This window comes from Bos taurus, chromosome 4 (genome assembly GCF_002263795.3).
Source record: "Bos taurus isolate L1 Dominette 01449 registration number 42190680 breed Hereford chromosome 4, ARS-UCD2.0, whole genome shotgun sequence".
NCBI lineage: Eukaryota > Metazoa > Chordata > Mammalia > Artiodactyla > Bovidae > Bos > Bos taurus.
In genome coordinates, this window is record NC_037331.1 from 31,824,092 (window position 1) to 31,845,322 (window position 21,231).

At 37.2% G+C, this 21,231-nt stretch overlaps 1 protein-coding gene and 1 long non-coding RNA gene across 4 annotated transcripts in view; one reads left to right on the forward strand and one right to left on the reverse strand.

Moving 5' to 3' along the window:
- LOC132345075 (uncharacterized) overlaps positions 1 to 5,909 on the reverse strand; it is a 27,521-nt gene extending 21,612 nt beyond the window's left edge. For both annotated transcript variants that reach the window (XR_009494201.1, XR_009494202.1), the window contains exon 1: positions 5,140 to 5,909. This is a non-coding gene — a long non-coding RNA (uncharacterized lncRNA). The remainder of the gene's footprint in view (positions 1 to 5,139) is intronic.
- On the forward strand, positions 5,581 to 19,976 carry NUP42 (nucleoporin 42). Of its 2 annotated transcripts, none has more exons than XM_005205258.5 (7): positions 5,581 to 5,787; positions 8,433 to 8,661; positions 10,027 to 10,121; positions 14,808 to 14,884; positions 15,648 to 15,734; positions 18,352 to 18,421; positions 19,065 to 19,976. In XM_005205258.5, exons 1-7 carry the CDS (start codon positions 5,676 to 5,678, stop codon positions 19,640 to 19,642), a joined length of 1,248 nt encoding a protein of 415 aa, XP_005205315.2. In that variant the 5' UTR covers positions 5,581 to 5,675; the 3' UTR covers positions 19,643 to 19,976. The 2 variants fall into 2 exon arrangements, with proteins under 2 accessions (XP_005205315.2, NP_001071391.1); NM_001077923.2 differs by having other exon boundaries at positions 5,610 to 5,787; positions 18,337 to 18,421; positions 19,065 to 19,682.
- Positions 19,977 to 21,231: the final 1,255 nt, after the last annotated feature.

The following is a 21,231-nucleotide window of genomic DNA, read 5'->3' on the forward strand; positions in this document are numbered from 1 at the left end:
CTTCACTTACATGTGTTAGGTAGTTTTTAACTTGTGAAGCAATGTTTCTTTTTAAATTTTTATTCTTTATATGAGGGTTATAATCTTAAGACCTAAAAATGTTTAAATGAAAAGGGAATTATAAAAGATAAAGGTAGATATATTTCCATTTATGTAAGGTTTTATGTACATTACAGTTCTATTAATTTATGAGTCATACAATTCACTTGTTTAAAGTGTACCACTCATTGATCTTAAATATGTACAGAGTTATGCAACCATCACCGTAATTAGGGAACACGTTCTTCACCATAAAAAGAAACGCTATACTTATTAGCAGTTACTCCCCATTTTCCCTGTATTACTTCCTAATGGCTCCTATAACAAGTTACCATAAACTTCATTGCTTAAACAACAGAAATTTACTCTTTCACAGTTTGGGAGGCCAGAAATCCTAAATCAAGATACTGAAAGGGTTGATTCCTTCTGGAGTTTCTGAGGGAAAAACTTCTCTTGCCTCTCCTGTATTTTCTGGTGGCTGCTGGCAAGCCAGGTATTTGTTGACTTTTAACTGCATCACTCCAGTCATTGCTTCTGTCTTCACATGGCCTTTTCCCTTGTGTGTGTCTGTCTGTCTTCTGGTACTGTTAAAAGTCATTGGATTTAGCTCACCCTCCTCATTGGTGGAGGGCATGGCAACCCACTCCAGTATTCTCTCCTGGAGAATCCCATAGACAGAGGAGCCTGGAGGGCTCACAAAGAGTCGGACATGACTGAAGCAACTTAGCATGCACGCATGCACCTCTTTGTATTTTTTCAATTAATTTATTTTTTAATTGAAGGATAATTGCTTTACAGAATTTTGTTGTTTTCTGTCAAACCTCAACATGAATCACACACCTCTTTATCTTAACCAATGACTGTCTCCAAAATAAGGTCTCATTTTAGAGTTTTAGGGAGACATTACTCAACCCAGTTCTATCTCCCAAAGGACTCCATCCCTAGGTAACCATTAATCTTTCTTTTTCTAGACTTTGTTATTCTGAACAATTTTATGTTGGGTTTTGACCTTTGCTCTCTGTTGGGAAAAATGTGTAATATTTTTGAGGGTAGAATATTGATTTGTCATATCTCAATTTGGTTATATATTATGTAGTTACTTAATATTACTTAAATAATTTCCCATATGGAATATACAACTGTTTAAGGTATTTTAAATAGATTACCCATTTCTTTAGGTTATATCTGCTGACTAGAACACACTGTGATAATGCAGATAGCTTTGATGTAGGTTATAACGACGGAGAAGGCAATGGCACCCCACTCCAGTACTCTTGCCTGGAAAATCCCATGGACGGAGAAGCCTGGTAGGCTGTAGTCCATGGGGTCTCGAAGAGTCGGACACGACTGCATGACTTCACTTTCACTTTTCACTTTCATGCTTTGGAGAAGGAAATGGCAACCCACTCCAGTGTTCTTGCCTGGAGAATCCCAGGGACGGGGGAGCCTGGTGGGCTGCCGTCTATGGGGTCGCACAGAGTCGGACACAACTGAAGTGACTTAGCAGCAGCAGCAGCAGGTTATAATGAAATGTGTGTGTGTTTTTCCTTAGTAATCTTAGTAATTCTAATTATTGTCTGTTTTCTGTCCTGGAAGTAGTCTATGATATTGTTGATATCAGGATAATGAGTATAATATGTTGGTAAGTATATTTTCTATTGCTTTCCTACTCAAAATTCCTATCCTATTTAGTAAACATGTTAATATTGTATTTTTTGCAGTGATACTATTTAGATGACATGACAATTCAGTTTATACTTTTGAAAATCACAGTGTGAACATGAAATTTTAATGTCTTGAAAAAAGTTGTTGCTATCAAAAACATTTAGTCATGAAAAGGAGCCACTTTTAAAAACCAACAGTCTGTATTTCTGTTGAAATGTCACTCTTACTAACTAGAAAGCTTTTTTACTTTCCAGAGCTTTAGCCTCTTCTGATAACAAAGCTGTAAAATGGGATTCAAGGTCTGGTTTATTCAGTTCTTGTAGGGGATTTCCCCGTCTTCCAACCACCCACTGAATTTGTTAGCACTATCCATGTTTAATCTCCAAGAGCATTTTTCTTTTTATGATTGTCCTTTTCTACAGCATGTTGGTCTTGTTTCAGGTTGTCCTTAGGACATTTTAGTTTGCTTTTGTGTGTGTGTGTCACTCAGTTGTGTCTCTTTGCACACCCATGGACTACAGCCCGCCAGGCTCCTCTGTCCATGGAATTCTCCAGGCAAGAATACTGGAGTGGGTTGCCATGCCCTCCTCCAGATTCAGGGGATCTTCCCCACCCAGGGATCAAACCCAGGTCTCCTGAATTGCAGGCAAAGTCTTTACCATCTGAGCCACCTTAACATTACTTTTGCTATTGGTGTGTTTCTCTTTCTTCTCACTTCTTTTTCAATTGCTTTGATCTTGCCTGTTGGAATCTGTCCTCAAACATCTGGTCCTTGACTGTGCATTTATATTTAAAATGAGATGTTAAAAAATTGTGACCTTTCGTGTACAAGCGTGAGCTGAAGTGTCAGAGAACTTCATCATATGATAAGGAAATGGCTGCCTATTTTTGTTGGAGATTGGTAAAAGATCTCATAGATACTTTTCTGGGATGTCTGATTCTCCAGAAAATAAAACTTCCAAACTCCCACCTTTTGCAAGGGGGAGGGCAAACTAGGAAGAGACTGTCCTCCTGGCTGCAGGATCTCTGAGCTCAGGCAAAGCACCACTCAACAGGCATAGTTTGGTTCCTCTTTGTCAGTATCATAACTTGCCCCTCTATATTTACGTCCTGGACTCTGAAGCCTCTCTCCTTACATTTTTGTCAAGAAAAACACCTATCTCCCATCAGGTAGGTGTGAACGGTTCACCCTTTTCCAATGCCTGGTGGTTCTTAATTCTTGAGGCCTCTTAATTTTCAGCCTTCTTTGGGGACACCAGTTGTCCACCTTAAAGGCATATGACTCTTCCTCTAAGAAATTTACTATGTACTCTTATATGTACATTCAGTCTTCATAAATTGTGGTTTGAAATTATGGTTTTCTCCTAGTATAATCAAAGCCAAAGTTTTTGCTTGTTTTCCCTCTTATTTTGAGATATTTTCAAGCGGAAAGGGAGGCAGAGGTATTTTTATTGTCACCTTGAAATTAGATGTTTTCTTCCTATGGCCCCACTCTCTTGATTTCCATCTACTCCTCCCCTATCACTAATGAGTTCTACATTCCTCAGTCCTTGACTCTCATCATCTCACACAGCACTTTATCTTCTCCACCCTCACCCTCATTTAAAGCTTCAGCCTAACTGGTATTATTTTAGGTCTTTGATGCCAGCAAAGTCCTTATACATGCTGGCATCTGCATGGATGAGAAGTCATTGGCCACAAAGAGAGAATGGTTACCACAAGGGGACTGCTCAAAATAGATATGTTAAGAATAATGGGAGCCAAGTTTCTCACTGTGAAAGAGGAAAAAAAACAGAAGGGAAATAAAATTAATTCTGTGATCTTGGATTGAAATTGGAGGTTATCAAAGTGTGAAGTCATACATATAGAAACCGAAATGTGCGTTGATGTAAATGTGTCTGTCTATAGTATATGTTCTCTAGCAATGCCCATGAAAGGATTTGGGAACAAAGATATCACAAAAGCAATGAACAAACTTAAGAGCTCAGATCTTGGCTTCTAAGTACCACCAAAACAGACCCAGATCTCCTTGGAGAGCAGGGGAAGTGTCAGATGACCCTGGAGCATCTTTTAGGCCAGGAAGTGAAGTGCTCAAAGAAGCATGAGATGTTTCAATTGGGAATGATTTGCACATGAAAATAAATGATAGTAACAAAGAATAACCCAGTGAATAAAATTGGAAACTCTCAGTCTATACTGATAGGAATAAATAAATGAGTGAATTAAAAGTTTGGTGAGGAATGAGGTTTTACATACTTTCAAAGTCTCTCCCTTTTGTTATTAGTAACAGAGGAAAAGAGTAATTTTACAGTGGAGCAGCTTGCCAGATAACACCTGAAGTGATCAAAGTGAACATTACAATTAATGGGACAAACTGACGTGCACAACTTGACAGGTGCATTGTGAAGACCATGGATGCCAAAGATGCATAATCTAAATCTAACGAAACACTTAGGTCTGCATTAAGGAAATTTTATAAAATAGCTGTAAGCCAAGGTAATGAAAGTCAAGGAGGGACTGAGAAAATATTCCAGAATGAAGAGGCCTGAAGAAATATGAGTAAGGCAATGATAATTTTGAACTGCATCCTTGTCACTTAAAGGACATTATTGGGACATTTTTAAGGCAAAATACGAATAGAACCTAAGGATTAGTAGTATGCAGCAATACTAATGTCCTAATTTTGGTTATTATATTGTGGTTAAGTAGAATGTCCTTGTTTGTAGGAAATAAAATAATTGGGTGGTGGGGCATCAAGTCTATAATAAAGTCTCAAGTGGCTCAGGAAAACATTCATGTAACTCTCCCACAGTTTTTTTTTTTCCCCCCAAAAGAAATGAAAGGAATTTAAAATATATATATACTAGATTGCACCAGTTATTCTCAGCGCTCTGTAGATTCCACTGTGTTCAAAATCCAAAGTATATGAGCAAAAACAATGGCTAATCTTTTTATTTTAAACTACCAGGGACAAACCTGTAATCCAACAGATCTATCGACTCACTGCAACCAAGAAGACGGCACACTAGAGGAACTGTAGTGTGTTTCACCACACAATGGAAAAGGTAGTTGTAGGAATAGTAGGAAAGGTGGAGTTCAGGTAAAATCTAAATGAAACAGTTTTGATACTCCCAAAGCATAGCAGAGCAGTGTAATGATGCATCAACACCAGATGTGGAGTGAGAAGTGGATGTAGGGTCATGTTTCTTTGGAAACCACAAAGTTAAGACGATATGAACTTGTTTTTTTCCAGGAATCCCCCTATCCGCAGCTCTGCACCTGGTTAGAAACAGAAGCTGCTTCTCTGTGTCAGGTGTCTTAGATCCTCTAGGCAACGAGTGGAATGTTTCATTATTACTGATAAAAGTTCACATAGCAACGTTCACGTGGGTTTTCAAAGAACAAAGTTTCTCTGTTTAAGAATGTAGTACTCACCCAAAGATGCCGGTTGTTATGATACTTTTTAGTTGCACTTTGTCCTTAAATCTGTTTCCTGTAAACGTTACTACTGGCTTACATTGTTACCCATCCTAATGAACGGCTGGCCAGGTTTTAATTAAGCAGTTACAAATGAAAATACGACTATGCTTCTCAAATCACAGCTAATACTCCTCCCAGGGCTGAAGTCCTTAGTTTGCCTGACCAACTTTCTTTCCTCTCATTTGAGATCTCAAGCCTACATCGAACAAGACCCTGCATCAAGCTCTTAAGCGCCTTCCTCCGCAAAACCGTTCAAGCATCCCGCCCTCTCAACGTTGCGCTCAGAGCGTGCCGGGCGGGCCCACTCTTCTCAAATCTTATTGGGTAAAATCCTCGCCTCTCATCACACTATGGGCGGGACAATAGAGAAAAGGCCTTTACCAGGCGCAAGAAGATGACATCACAGTAGCGGAGCCGGGACCTCCGGTGGCTCTGGGCTCTGCTCGCTGAGGGTGCCAAATGAAGACCGCTCCGTTCGCGACACCGTCGCCATGACCATTTGTCAGTTCTTCCTTCAAGGCCGCTGCCGCTTCGGAGACCGGTGCTGGAACGAACATCCCGGCCCCAGGGGTGCCGGCGGAGGACGGCAGCAGCAGCCCTCAGGTAATGTTTTCCTCAATCCTTCGCAGCTAGCCGAGCAGGGGAAGGCCTGACGTGGGGCCGGGCGGGCGAGGATCCGGCGTCCCTCCTGGGGCCGGCCGCTGGGCACAGCGCCGCGGCGTACCAGTCAGGTGACGCGGACGTGCCCGCGCCGTCCCCTCGCCCGCCCCGCCCACTGACGTTTTCGCCCTTTGATTAGGAATTACGGCTGATTTTGTTAGGCGGGCGGCAGCTTATTCATGGTTACAGTGAAAAACAACGAATTTTTAAGTCGTAATTACGTATTAAAACTACCTAGTCTTTGCACGGCAGTGGTTCCAGAATTGGCGTAAGTCGACCTAGACGCCTCCTTGCTGTAACATTGTACTATTCCGGGTACTTGTTTTTCCCGTTGATGCTTTTAATGTAATTTTTTTTCTAAACTTATTTCTAGAGAGAGGCTAGTAAGTGGGGCCAGAGTCACGGCTCTTTGGGGAAGTCGAGAACTCCTTTGAAAATCTAATAAAAGCTGCTGCTGCTGCTGCTGCTAAGTCGCTTCAGTCGTGTCCGACTCTGTGCAACCCCATAGACGGCAGCCCACCAGGCTCCCCCGTCCCTAGGATTCTCCAGGCAAGAACACTGGAGTGGGTTGCCATTTCCTTCTCCAATGCATGAAAGTGAAAAGTGAAAGTGAAGTCGCCCTGTCATGTCCGACTCTTCGCGACCCCATGGACTGCAGCCTACCAGGCTCCTCCGTCCATGGGATTTTCCAGGCACGAATACTGGAGTGGGTTGCCATTAGGCTACAGAGCCGTAAACCTCATATAAATGCACATGCTTATAAAATTGGAGGTAAAATCGGGAGAGTGGGCTGCTCAATTAAGAACTCTGAGCTCTAAGGTAAAGGTATGCAGGACTATGGTGACCTGCCTTCTGGGCCTAAGTCATTGTCGAAATTGGAGTATTTCACTAAATCAATTGTGGGTAATGCAACTGTCTTCAAGGAGAGGAGGGATCCAATGTGAATCTACAGTACAATGCAAGGTTTTAGAGGTCAGATGAATAGTTAGACTTTCTTAGAACTGAGACTTAGTTCTTAAAAAGTACCACAGGATACTGATCGCCTCTCCCTTCTCTTTTCTCCTGTACTGCAATTCATCTGACGTTTAAACCTTTTGTTGCATTGTGGTTTCACTTTTATAGCTCTTCCAGATGACAGTCTTTTTGAATTACCCACAATTAGTCTAGTGAAATACTCCAAACCAAAAATTAGGACTCGGGATCAGACAAATGTGAGTATTTCCAGGAACAACAAAATGTAATATTTAACATTCTGTGGAGACTTATTCTAAATATAGTACAGAATAAATGTTGAATGGATAGATTTATGGGTTTTAAAAGAGTAAATAAAACTAGTTAAATAAACAGTGTACCTAATGCCCAGAAATAAATAAATGCTTGCAGAATCAGGAAGTATGAAGGCCAAAAGCTATATCCAAATGATGGAATGAATTTCTTCAGTTGTGAAGGAAAAAAGATCAAACTCTAGAAAAATACAATATTGTTAACCCTTACTTGCAGGATCTGGTCTAGCAATGTTCCCCCTTTCCTTTTGGTTTTGTTAAGTAGTTTTAGAATTGGGAGATGAATTTTTTAAAGTAGTGTATCTCCCATCACTCCAGTTTTATTGTACATATTTAATAGCATATCTCGTAATTCAGTTAGAAACATGGTGAATTATCTTGGCCCCAACTGAGAAGTGATGAATAAATGATATAGTTGAAGTGATAAGATTTTTTTTTAAATATAGAGACAGAAAGGACAAAGTCCTGTTGGCTCATTTTGATAGTTATAAGAATACTAAAAATATGGTTATAATAGAGGAAGTCAATGCAGTTTATTCATATGTAAACTACCGCTACAATTCTCATATGGAAAATAGGAGGATAGGTTTTCTTTCTCAGAATACTGAGTCAAATAGATTTACCCTTCTATCAAGCACAGAAGGTAGACTCTAATTTTTTCAATAAACTTCTTAATACATTGGTCTTTTTTTCAGATTTTACTACTATATAGGGCCCAATTGGGGAGCAAAGAATGATACAGATACAGCTTTTTATCATGAAGGAGCTTATGATATAGGTTACATGCCTCTGTCCACTCCATTATCAAACAATTGTTTAATAAACTTACATCATAATTTTTCTGTGGATTTACAGTCCTCCCAGTCTTGTTAAACTAGATCATTGTGTGATTTGTTGCTACTGTATGTGTGTGTTTGTGCGCTCAGTTGCTCAGTCGTGTCCGACTCTTTTGCAACCCCACGGGCTGTAGTCCTCCAGGGTCCTCTGTCCATGGGATTTCCCAAGCGAGAATACTGAAGTAGGTTGCCATTTCCTTCTCCAGGGCATCTTCCCGACCCAGGGATCAAACCTGCATCTCCTGCACTGCAGGCAGATTCTTTACTACCAGCCAAGCCCCTTTGTTGATATTACACTTAATTCTATAAATTGAAAATGAAAAGTTTTGTAATTTAAAATGAGTGGGCATGTAGTGCCTGTCGAATCTTTACATAGTATCTGCATATAATAAGAAAAAATATAATGAAATTTTTAGAGATTGAAAACATGAGTTGCTAGTAAAATTATTTATTTTGTTGTTTATTTCAGGTAGTAACAGAAGAGGATGGAATACCACCAATCAGAGATATTCCAGTGTTATCCAGCCATCCAGTTTCTCCAAGCCTACACCATGGGGGGGCAGCAGAGATCAAGAAAAGCCATCTTTTGCTACTTTTGATTCTGGAGAGTCTGCTAGCAAGAACAGGGGATTTGGCTTATCTCAGAACCCATTTGCTTCACCTGGCTCTGATGACCAGAAAGATGATAAGAAGCTTCTGTAAGTGAAAACCTTCAGAAAAATTACCACCCATTTGCTTATTTTTTTCCAAAAGCACCTATAATATTTCCTTAAAAAAGAAGTGATCCTATTACTTTATTAAATTGTTATAAAATCAAAATAAGCAAAAGAAAAAGCATCCATGATCAGAGGTAATCTCTGTTTTGCAGGTGTCATGCTAGACTTTATTTCAACTTAAAATGTGATTCTTCTATATCAGTGCAGTGTCTTCTTGGGGATAATTACTCTTTTTCCACTTTTCTATCGATGATACTATACTGTGAATATCTTTCTAAGGTAATCCTGCTTATGTTAAATTATGAGTTCTTTACAAAGTATGAGGTGATTTAAAGCAGTTTTTGATTTTTGAGGTCACTTACAGCATCTTGTATTTTTCTTTCTATAATAAAACTTTTACTTCAGTTACTTCATGCAAACATTTGACTTCATTGTTGTGGAGTACATTTCTTATCATTTATTAAGAACATTTGTAGTTCTCAAAATTCTACATTTGTAGAATTTATGACTGGTGCTGAAACAGTGCCTGGCTGTATATAAGTAAGTGTTCCCTCAGCTCCCAGCAACTAGGACAGTGCTTAAATATATTCATTAGTCTTTTATATCCCATAATTAAATTAGAACTAGTTGTAAATGTTTTGAGCCATGTATCATATACAATTGAGTAAGTAAAATAAGACAAATGAAACATTCCTTCCTATATTTGATGTTATTGTAAAAATCTGAAATTTTAGTATTATTTTATTATCAACTACCATTCTTACTTCATTAATTGTGCCATCCTGGGTAAGAGGGAAATATTTAATTTAGAGCTGAATATATCCATGACTCTGCTAACAAATTAACCATGGACATGAGTCTGTTCCGTTTTTGCAAAATGTGAGAATTAGACAAAATGATCTCTGAAGTCCTACCTACTTAAATATTTTATGATTCTTTATTACTTACTGGTTCGTTCTTTCTCAGTTAAATGATCATTGATGTTAATTATAATGAACAGAGAAAATTAAAGGTAATATTGTGTATTTTAAAATGTTAAGTTAGTATTGTGTATTTTATATTTCAGTTCTTTAAGATGTATATAGTACTATAGTAAGTTCTCAATAAATATATTGGTTAATGGTTCAGTGTACTGGAAAACCAAAATTATAAATGTCTTTGATATTATAATATTTATAATCATGAAGTGCAGCTCATATTTTTGCAAACTTCTGCTTTGAAGGACACTTCAGAAAATATAGTGGAAAATCTAAAATTATATATTTTCTATAACAGTCACTGAAAATTATCAATGATAAATTTTACCAAGCAGAAGAAAAAGATCTTTTGCCATTTTTATTTTTTTAGGGAAGGAATTGTTAAAGATATGGAGGTTTGGGAATCATCAGGGCAGTGGATGTTTTCTTCTTATTCTCCGGTGAAAAAGAAACCGAATATTTCAGGTAACTAGAAATTATGTGTTTTTAAAATGTGTTTTACCGTTATTATTTTCTAAAACCAAGACCAGATCAAAAAAAGAAATTAACGAAAAATTTAGCTACAGTTAGGGGAGTTTGGACATTGTTTAAAATACCTGAATATTCTACCAGAACTTTGTAATTCAGAGATTGAGGTTGGAAGATATAGTTCAAGATATATTGATCCCTTGGGAAAACCAGTAAAATGAGGACTTGCCACTTGCCACATTTCTGATTCTGTAAGCCTAAGAAGAGGCTCTACTTCCTTGGTTCCCTGTAAATGCTACTTCGGAACCTTTAGCTGCCTGCAGAGAATAGAAGAGTCATATTATACCTGCCATTGGGCTTTGACTCTGTTCTCTTTCTTTCCTCTTTTTTTCTAAGGTTAGTTATTTTTAATAAAGCATGTTGATACCTCTTCTGGAGGTAATGTTTGAAGTTAGGGAGCCTTAGAATGCTCCTTTTTTCCCCACTTTCTTTTGTCCATAGCTCATTTGGGGCTAAAAGCTAGACCACCACAGTTTTCTAAGCCTGCTCTGAGTGGTCCTAGGCCCTATGAAGTTGAACAGGAAGTCATTGGAAAATGAGGGCCCTTTCAGTCTCTCAGAACTCTGGAATTTCTGTCTCTGCTCTACCTGCTCATTCTCTGTGAGTATTTGTGTCACACCACTCCTTAGTCATTTATTTACTAATCATTCAGCAAATACTTATTGAATTTCTTTTTTGCCAGGCCTCATTCTAAGTGGTAGGGATATAGCAGTGAGTAAGATAGCTAAGATCCATCCCTCATGAAATTTATGTTCTTGAGGGATGGAGGCAATAAGCAATACAAATAAATAATTTTAAATAATGATTTTTCTGTAAAAGTAATAAGTGTTAAGCCTTTTTTAAAAAGTTCAGAATTGGACATGATGCCTAATGTCCTAAAGCGGTGGTTCTCAATGTAAAATACAGATCCCTCAGCAGCATTGTTAGATAAAATATAGCACATCCAGTTAAATTTAAATTTCAGATAAGTAATGACATTTTTAGTATATGGATATCCCATGTACTATTTGGGACATACTTACACTTTTTTGTTTTTTGGCTTTGGCCTTACCATATGGCTTGTAGGGTGTTAACATTCCCTGACCAGGATTTGAACCCAGGCCCATGGCAGTGAAAGCATGAAGTCTTAACCCTGGACTGCTAGGATATACTACCTTTTGAAGTATTTGTTTGTCAGAAATTCCAATTTAATTGGGCATCCTTTTTTTTTTTTTTTTTTTTTGCTAAATCTGGCAACCCTATTCCTGAGATCCTTTTTAGGGGCTATACAAGTTTAGAAATATTTTCATAATAATACTAAGACATTAATTGCCATTTTCACTGTGTTGACATTTATACTGTTGGTGTAAAGCTGTTGATGAGGTACAGGCAACAAACTACTAGTAGATTATAGTAGTCAATAAAAAAATTTTTAATGACATTCACTTAAGAATGTCCCTGATGAAGAGGTAAAAGTTATTAATTTTATAAGCGTACACCTTTTAAGTATTCTGTGTGCAAATGGGGAGCACACATAAAGTAATGTTAACAAATACAAATTTTTTTTCTAGTAAGATGACGTGTGCTAACATTTGGAAATTCTGGATAACTCAGTGAACCAATATTTTCCAAATGACCAGTGTGTGAAGTTACATGGTTGAAAAATGCATTCTAAGTGAAGTGATGTGAAAGGCGCTCAGTTGTGTCCGACTCTTTGTGACCCCATGGACTATACAGTCCATGGAATTATCCAGGCCAGAATACTGGAGTGGGTAAACTAGTTAATAGTTTGGTTCATTAATATGATATCATTAATATGATTTGAGTCCACATTATAGCTAACCTTTAAGAAACTGTTGCCTGTCAAGTTTTGGTATTGTACCAAAGAAGAATATCCACAATTATCTAAAAAGACCATTAAAGTCATCCTTTCCCAGCTACATATCTGTGTGAGAAGTTTTTCTTTATATACTTGAACCAGACAATGTACTGAAACAGATTGAAGCAGATTAAATAGCAGAAGCAGATATTATAATACAGCAGTCTTCCATTAAGCCATGCATTAAAGAGATTTGCAAACATAAAACAATGGCACTTATATCACTAAATTTTTATTTTTTGTTTTGGAAAATAGTTTTTTTATTCATGTTGACACATTGATTTCTTATTTTTAAATGAATTAATATTTTCTACACTTTTCAGTTTTCATTTCAAATATGGTGAATATTGATTTATGTAACCTATGTAAGCAAAAGGTCTGGAATCCTTAATTATTTTTAAGAATGTAAAAGGGTTCTGAAGTCAGAAAGTAGGAGAATCACTGTCTTTATAATGAATTAATTTTTCCTTTGCCACTAGAATGATACTGTATTTATACTTTGAAAGAATTGAGAAAATAGTCACCCAGATCATTTTCTGTCTTTGTGGTTCACCATGAGTGACTGATGGAAGGAAGAGAAAGTAACCAGAGGGACAGTGTTTCTTTACTTAGAGTGGTTATCTCTTTTTAGGAAGCAGTATTGAAACTGAGTCCTGAATGAAGAGATGTCTCTTCTGGGAAGATTTGGGGGGGAATGTGCAGAGCCCCTTGTGCAAACCGGATTGGCATACTTGTAGATTAGTGAGACCTGAATAGCTGGAGGAGAGTAAGCAAGAGAAAGAGTAATATAACATTAGGCCAGAGAGAGGCAGCCAGGGGCCAGATCATGTTGGGCCTAATTGCACTAGGAAGCCACAGAGAGTTTTGAGCAGGAGGAGGGATGTGATCTGATTAGAAAGAGCTCACTTAGACTGTTAAGTGAAAAGAAATGGTTTGCTGGGAACAGGGGTTGGGGGCACAAAATAGAGGAAGGGAAATGAGTTAGGAGACAGCTGCTGTTGACTGAGAGTTACTTGCAGTGGAGACAGAATGGGTCAAATCCATGTTTTGGAGCTAGAACTGGCAAGAGGCTTATTAATTAGATATGGGCAACAAGAGAAATACAAGGTGATTCTTGGTTTTGTGGCCTGAGTAGTTTGTAAAGATGGTAAAGATAAGTTGTTAGAGAGCATCGAGGGATCTGATTTGAATGTTTTAGGTTTTTTATTCGAAGGTAGGCGTCTTTGGAGTTAGTGGTATCTGGTTACCAGTAAGTCTCTGTAGAAAAAAATTCTGAACATTTTTCTTTCTTCTTTTTTTTTTTCCTCAAAAGTTTTCCTATTATGAAAGTTATTATCTGTTGCCATAGAAAATTTGAAAAATACAGAAATATGTAAATAAAATAAAGATCAACTGATCTCAGAGATAACAGCTGTAACATTTTAGTGTATTTCTTTCAAAACATGTACGCACTTATTTCTTATTATATATATAATTAGCAGTCATAACCTAGTGTTGCAGAAGCCTTGTTGTTTTCAGTGTGTCTATTACTAGAAATACTAGAATGAACATCTTTTTTATGTAACTCCGTTTGTTTACATGTTCAATCATTTCCCGAGGTCAGATTCTAGAAATTCTGTTAGAATCAGAAGGTATGAGCATTTGTAAGGCCTTTGACATTTATTGACAATTTTCCTCCCAGAAAAGTTTTACCATGATTTCCATAATGGCAACTTAGAAGAATGTCCTTTTCACCACATCCTTAATAATGATTGTCCATTTTTAATTTTTGCCAATCTGATAAATAAAACATTGTGTCTATTTTAAGTTGTATTTTTATTAAAAAAATTTTTTTTTATCTACTTATTTTTGCCTGTGTTGGGTCTTCATTACTGCACAGGGGCTTTCTCTAATGCAGTGAGTGGGAGTTATCCTCTGGTTGCGGTGCATGGGCTTCTCATTGCAGTGGCTTCTCTTGTTGAAGAGCACATTTTCTGGAACATGCAGGCTTCAGTGGTTGTGGCGTGGAGGCTCAGCGGTTGTGGCGTGGGGGCTCAGTGGTTGTGGCGTGGGGGCTCAGCGGTTGTGGTGTGGGGGCTCAGCGGTTGTGGCCTGGGGGCTCAGCGGTTGTGGCGTGGAGGCTCAGCGGTTGTGGCGTGGGGGCTCAGCGGTTGCAGCTCAAGCGTTCTACATCTTGGACTCAGTTGTTGTGGCACATCAGTTTAGTTGCCCTGTCTTCCCTGACCACCAGGGAAGTCCTAAGTTGTAATTTTAAATTGAACTTTTCAATTTCATTTATATACTGGCTACTTGAGTTATTTTGTGAATTGCTTGTTCATTATCTTTGCCCATGTTAGCTTATTTTTCTTACTGATTTGTAAGAGCTAATTATACATTCTCATTAACTCTTCTGTCATATATATTGCAGTTATGGTATTCCTAGTTTACTGTTTGCCTTTTAATTTTGCTTGTTACAGTTTTTGACATACAGAATTTTTTTATAAGTTCAAATGTATATGGAATCAACTCTCTTTTTCTTTTCTGTATTATTCCTTCCACTCCGTTTATCTTTAGGAAATTTTGCCCCTTCAAATATTAATAATGAACTATATTTTATTCTAATTTTATACTTTATTAAGTAGAGTCTAGTTTTTTAATTCTTTCCTTATGATTATGAAATTTTTCTAATGATCAAGATTAGCATATTTTCCTATCTAGCACCTCTCATTTTACTATACTATCAAAAGTATTGGTATTTAAAGATTCCAATTGATTCCTCACTTCAGGTTTTACAGACATTTCACCAGAGGAGTTGAGACTTGAATACCATAACTTCTTAACCAGCAATAACTTACAGAGTTATGTAAGTTTGTTTCCTATTCATCTAACTAACAGATTAGCTGTTAATTATTGTCTTCTCTATAGTGGCTCACTTGTGTGTTGGCAAAGTGGATGAGGTCTATTTTTTTTTTTTTTTTTCAGAAAACTATATTCTAAATTATTTTCTTTACAATTGGTTGGTTATCTAAAGTGATGAGAGTATACTTTGACTATAGTAACTACCAATGCTTTTATTTTTATTACCAATTATTCAGCAATCAGTCCCAGAAATCATACCCTTTCATCATTTGACAGACATTTATGGTGCATCTCGTACATGCAGACACCATGATGAATGCTAGAAAAACAAATAAATGCAGTGTTGGGTGCAGATTAGCCTTCTCATGTATCAAGTATCAAAAAATTGAGAAACTGGGTGAGAATAAGTTTAGTGCTTAAAGGAAATGACATAAACTCTGTATTTTCTATTGTCTACTGTCAGTATCATATCAACCAGTACACATGTTTGTCTCCCATCCAAATATAACTATTAATAACTCTGTGCTGCCAGGTACTTGGGATCTTAACTAGGTTATACAAGGAGCTGGAGAATAGGGAAAGGGAAAGGGGTCTACAGCAGGAGTGTCTGGCAAGTAGGGGTAGGTCAATGAAAATTTTACAAGTTATGGGCCATAAAAATGTTTTATAATTTTATTGTGACTTTGGAAATAAAGACATGAAGTTGTTGAAGAGCTTACCTTAAACACTCAATACTGACACGTTATTTTTCTGTCATCTTTCTTCAGCTAAATTCTGTCCAGCAGTTGATAAATCAGTGGAGGAACAGGGTGAATGAACTGAAAAGTCTAAATACATCAACTGCAATAGCTTTGGTGAGTATTGGAGAATCTTCTACAAGGAAGTATCTTATCTGTTGCCTTCTTGAAGAATTTCGTTTTGGATTTGTGAAACAAAGCTAAAGAATTATGATACACATTCTCAAGAACCATAATATATTATCATTTAGAGTCAAGGTTCTGGAATTCCTTTCTCTCTGTTCCTTAGTCAGAAAAGCACAGATAATTATGCTTTTCTAAAACTATTCTTAGGATTAGGTTCTTAATTTTGGTAGTACTAGTTTTGAAAATTGGGAAATATTATAAAGAAATTGCTTTGAAAAATTATATGAATGCATATGAATGCATATTTATTTATTTATTGACTTCATTGGGTCTTAGTTTTGGCACATGATATCTCCATTTCAGCACGTAGGCTCTCTGGTTGAGGCATGTAGGCTTATTTGCCTCATGGTGTGTGGGATCTTAGTTACCCAACCAAGGATCGAACCTGCATCCTCTGCATTGGAAGGCAGATTCTTAACCACTGGACCACCAGGGAAGTCACATATAGACTAGTACACACTTTGGTGACTGGAGGACACTTACCATATGTTCCTGTCTTATACAGAAATGCTGTTAGGAGGTATATACGCACTTGTCCCCAAAGATACATGATACTACTGCAGCATATTCATTATCTCTGTTGATAAAGTTTATTTTTCTGCCCCCAAAAAGTGTTCTTAAGAGCATTATTTTTAAATAAAATATTTACATTTGCAATTTAATATTTCCAGTTTCCTAGGTGATTTTTCTTTGTACTTTCTGAAAAAGCTATAAGAGTAGTAGCTGCCTGAACTTAGTGAATGACTGAAAGTCCTAATACCCCACTCCTTAAATATCTGCTTCTAAATGACTAGACTCTTGTGCAAGCTAGTTTCTTCTGCCTTTCAGTTGTTGTCATGCCATTTGAATTCAGTAGGACTTCGGAGAAGGCAATGGCACCCGACTCCAGTACTCTTGCCTGGAAAATCCCATGGATGGAGCAGCCTGGTAGGCTGCAGTCCATGGGGTCACTAAGAGTCGGACACTACTGAGCGACTTCACTTTCACGCATTGGAGGAGGAAATGGCAACCCACTCCAGTGTTCTTGCCTGGAGAATCCCAGGGACGGGGGAGCCTGGTGGGCTGCCGTCTATGGGGTCGCACAGAGTCGGACACAACTGAAGTGACTTAGCAGCAGCAGGACTTCTTGGAAGTATTTTTTCTCTAGATGAGAGGTGGCCCACTATCACCAATGCTAATGTGTAAGGGGTAACTGAGTTCAGAGAACTACGGAGCTTCCTTCAAGATTGGAAGTTCTGTGTTCTTTGACAGTTTCCAGGGGGCCCTTCTGTAATTGAGAATCTTGGATAGCCCACCTACAACTGGCTTACCATGCATCAATTCTTTATGTCCAATTATTCTTTTAATCCATTATATGGATATAATATGATTTGTTTATCCACATTCCTTATATGATCATTTATCACACAAGCTGAGAGAGAGAAGCTAGCCCCTCCCCCCCCAAAAAAACAAAAACTGTATACTATATGATTCTATTTATATGAAACTCCAGAAAAGACAAACCTCATTTCTAGTAATAAAAAGTGGATGAGTGGTTCCCTGGGACCAGAGGTTGGAAGAGGGTTGCCTGGAAATGGACACACGAGAACTTTTATGGGTGATGGAAATATTCTAAATTTTGATTGTAGTGATGGTTATAAATTTATGAAAACCCATTGAAAAACAAATTTCTCAATGGATGCGTCTTATTTTATGTAAACTATACCTCAATAAAGTTGAATTTTAGAAAATGCTGGGGACTTCCCTGGTGGTCCAGTGGCCAAGACTGCATTCCCAATGCAGGCGGCTGGGGTTCTATACCTGGTTGAGGAGCTAGATCCCACATGCCATAACTAAAGGATCCTGAGTGCCACAACTGAGACCCAGTGCAGCCAAATAAATAACTATTTTTTAAAAACAGTGCCAATAGGGTTTTCAAATGAGAGAAATAATATATGCTTGTATTAATGAGGAAGGACTTATTAGAGGTCAGGATTAAGTGAAAAGTTCATTGAAAAGGAGATTAAGATTTCAGTAAGCAGAGATGAAAGATATTTCTACAGCAGAAAATAGCAAGAACATAAAATATTTTAAGGGAATAGGGAATGTTTAATAGAGTTTACTGGTAAGCTTTTAATAATGTAATTGTGAATTAACTTCAAGTCAGGCATTTGAGTAAGTCAACTGGGGTAGCCTCTAAAGGTCCCTTACCTAATATCTAGGTTTCTTGGTTAATGCAGATCAACCTGTAGACACTGAAATCTAGAATTAAAAAGTATTTTTATGATTTTAATATGTGTTTATTGAAGAAATTTAGAAAATGTTTTAAAAGCATAAATAAAATTAAAAACACTCACAATTCATCAGCCAGACCATCACTCTGAACTCCTTGAGAACTCAGGGCCCATTTTTTCTATGCATATTCACTTGTGGGCATTTTTCTATGTTAAGCAATTGAAGACATTTTAAAGTGCACATTTGAAAAATTAAATTTGGCTAAAAGTGTACAGAAAAAGTACTTGAGTTATTCACTTGCCTACCTCTTTTTTAATAGCTGTCCGATTTACAGGATGGAGTGAATCAAGCAACACCTTCATTTGGATTTGGCAATAGGCAAACAGTAACATTTGGGTCACCAGGTAAGTGAAAAGTCATGCAAGACTTGATTGATTTAGAAAAATGGGATTTTATGGGTTTCAAATACAAAGCCTGAAGGTGTCTCTAGTGCCGTGTTAAGTCACCCTTGCAAATTTTACCACCTTCCATAATAGAGCTTCAAAGAATTTGGCTCATCTAGTATTGTGAAATGGTGTTCAGAATGGGCACGTTCTTTGAAAGACCCTATGGCTCGGGTTTTAGATGTGTATTTTAGGAATGGTGTTTCTAGAGTTTCATAGGACTACATAGCTATGGTAACAGTACCTATGAGGACTTTCTTGTTCCTGTACATAACAGCGTAGTTTTGTTTTCAAGTGACAGCTCCAACAAGAGTAGAGGACAAGCTGAAGTGAAAGTCCACTCCCTAATCCCTGAGATTTCTCAAGAGCTACCTTCTTAAGTGAAGGTAAATTAGAGTGCAGATGAGATCAGTGTAGCAGAAAGACAGGCCAACAGGGTTTAGTGAGTTTGTCCTAACTTCTCATTTTCACTTTTCTTCCTTCCAATAAGTTTCTCATCATCTAAACATGGCAGAAATAAGAAAAAGAAAAGGTGGGGGCAAGGTAGTAATATAGCTACATTTTTTGACTAATAGTTTTTTTTTTCTTTTTCTGGTTTTTGTAGGTTTTCCTGTGAATAACAGCAGCAGCAACAGTGCTCAGAATTTTAGTTTTAAACCAAGCCCTGGATTTGCTACAGCCCCTTCTGGAAGCCCTCCTGTGTTTGGGAATACTCCAGCGTTTGGAGCTGTACCCGCTGCCAGTTCTGCCATTGCTGCTGCTACTCCGACTTTTGGCCTTAGGAAACCCGAAATCACATCTGCTGCTTCATTTTCATTTAAAACCCCTGCAGCTTCTGGTTTTGGATCATCTGGATTTTCAGGATTTTCACCTTCTATGGCAGCAAGCCCTGTTGGATCTCCAGTGGCCCCAGCCTTTGGAAGTGGCAGTTCTGTAGCTGGTTTTGGTAGTCCAGGCTCACAGCCTCACACTGCTTTCTCTAAGTCATCCAGTGACACCTTTGGAAACAGCAGCATACCTACTTCTCTCTCATTCTCACTTGGCAGCACCTCAACAGATAATGCATTATTCACACCCAAGGATCAACTAACAGCAGAAGAACTGGAACAGTTTCAATCCAAGAAATTTGCTCTGGGAAAAATTCCATTAAAGCCACCACCTGTGGAATTTCTAAATATTTAAAAGGGCAATTTTAAATACAGAAAAAAACCGGCTTTTAAAATTGTTTTGAGTGGTTCATATGAAAGAGGAAGTATATATATATATATATATAAGTATATATATACACACACACATACACACGTATATGCATATATATTGCATGTATATTTATAAGAAGTATAAATTTTCAATAACATTAGGAGTTCTTAAATTTAACATTTTTCCTTGAGTCTAGCTATTTAAGTAAAACAACAAAAAATAGCAGCAGATTTTTTTCTTTTTTTTTACTGTAATGATGAATGGAACTGAAAAAACTGTTAGGGTGCACTGAATAAAGTATTTTTCTCATTCTGTATCACTTTATACTGTCTTACCATTTAAAATTTTACCTTTAAACTTTTTTTTTTTTAAGGAAAGAGGTAATTTCTAGAACCAGTAGGGAAAAAATGCTAAAGTGTTTAGTCTACCTACTGAATAAACATCAGTAGCATGGTGACTTTCTTTCGTGTACAGAAGATTCTCTTAAAGAGAGAAATATAATTTTTAAAGGGTAAAAGCTTTTATTTTTAGTACCTAAGAAGCATTTTCGCCTCATAATTTTTCCTCCTCAGTTTTGGCCATCTCATGAACCATTTGAGTTTTTGTCAACAGTTTCATACTAGTTTTTATCTTGGCCTAATTTTTATGTAATTCTGTTTTTTCCTCACATTGTCTCATCAAGTGGATGGATTGTAAGAGGACTAGAAATTATGATCTCATGTAGATGAAGAGCATTTGTATATATATATATCCTTTGTAGATGCATAAGACATTTCTGGAAGAATAAGAAACTTGCTAATAATGACTACCTCTGGGAAAAGAATTGGTGTCCAAGTTAGGAGAAATATTTTATATACCATTTTGAACTGTTTGAATATTTTACCAGGTACATGTGGTACTTTGTTTTTTTAATTAAAAGAAGATCACAAAAAATTAGGAAGCTTTTTCCAACTAAACATTATTGACAAGTTTAATGATACTTATGATCAAGCTAGTTTTTCAAGATGCATTTTTGAAAAGCATTTTTTTTTAAACAAGTATTCAAGATGCATCTTTTCTAGGCTTTTTTCTTTTCAAGTAACGGAGAAGTAACTTTATAACTGGAAAAAGGTCATTGAAGAGCAAGTCTAGGCTTTCTTCCACCTCCATTTACGTTATTAAGGTATGCTCATTCCTTTTGGTGTATTTCTTAAAACCTTTTTATAAAATGTTTATTATAACAACTTTGGAAACTTACAACAAGGAAATGAAAATTATCAGTAATCTCTTCCTCCCCCAAGAATAGTGTATATAGAGGGATGAGGACTCACCAGCTGTTTCTAGAGTTTGTATTAGAATTTTCAGATATGTTTGGGTCTCCCTGTGCCCTCAGATTGAAGGAGTATCTTATATATATGGTTGATCCAAACAGCCAGAGACATCATTAGTTGAAGCATATGTGTCAAGAGTTCTGTGTTCCCTTTTCAAACCTCAGAAAATTGTATAACTAGCACTGTGAGAACAGTTTCTTTACACAGATCAGGTATTGAACTGATTTCTAAGTGAAAATCTTACCTATTAAAGATATTTGC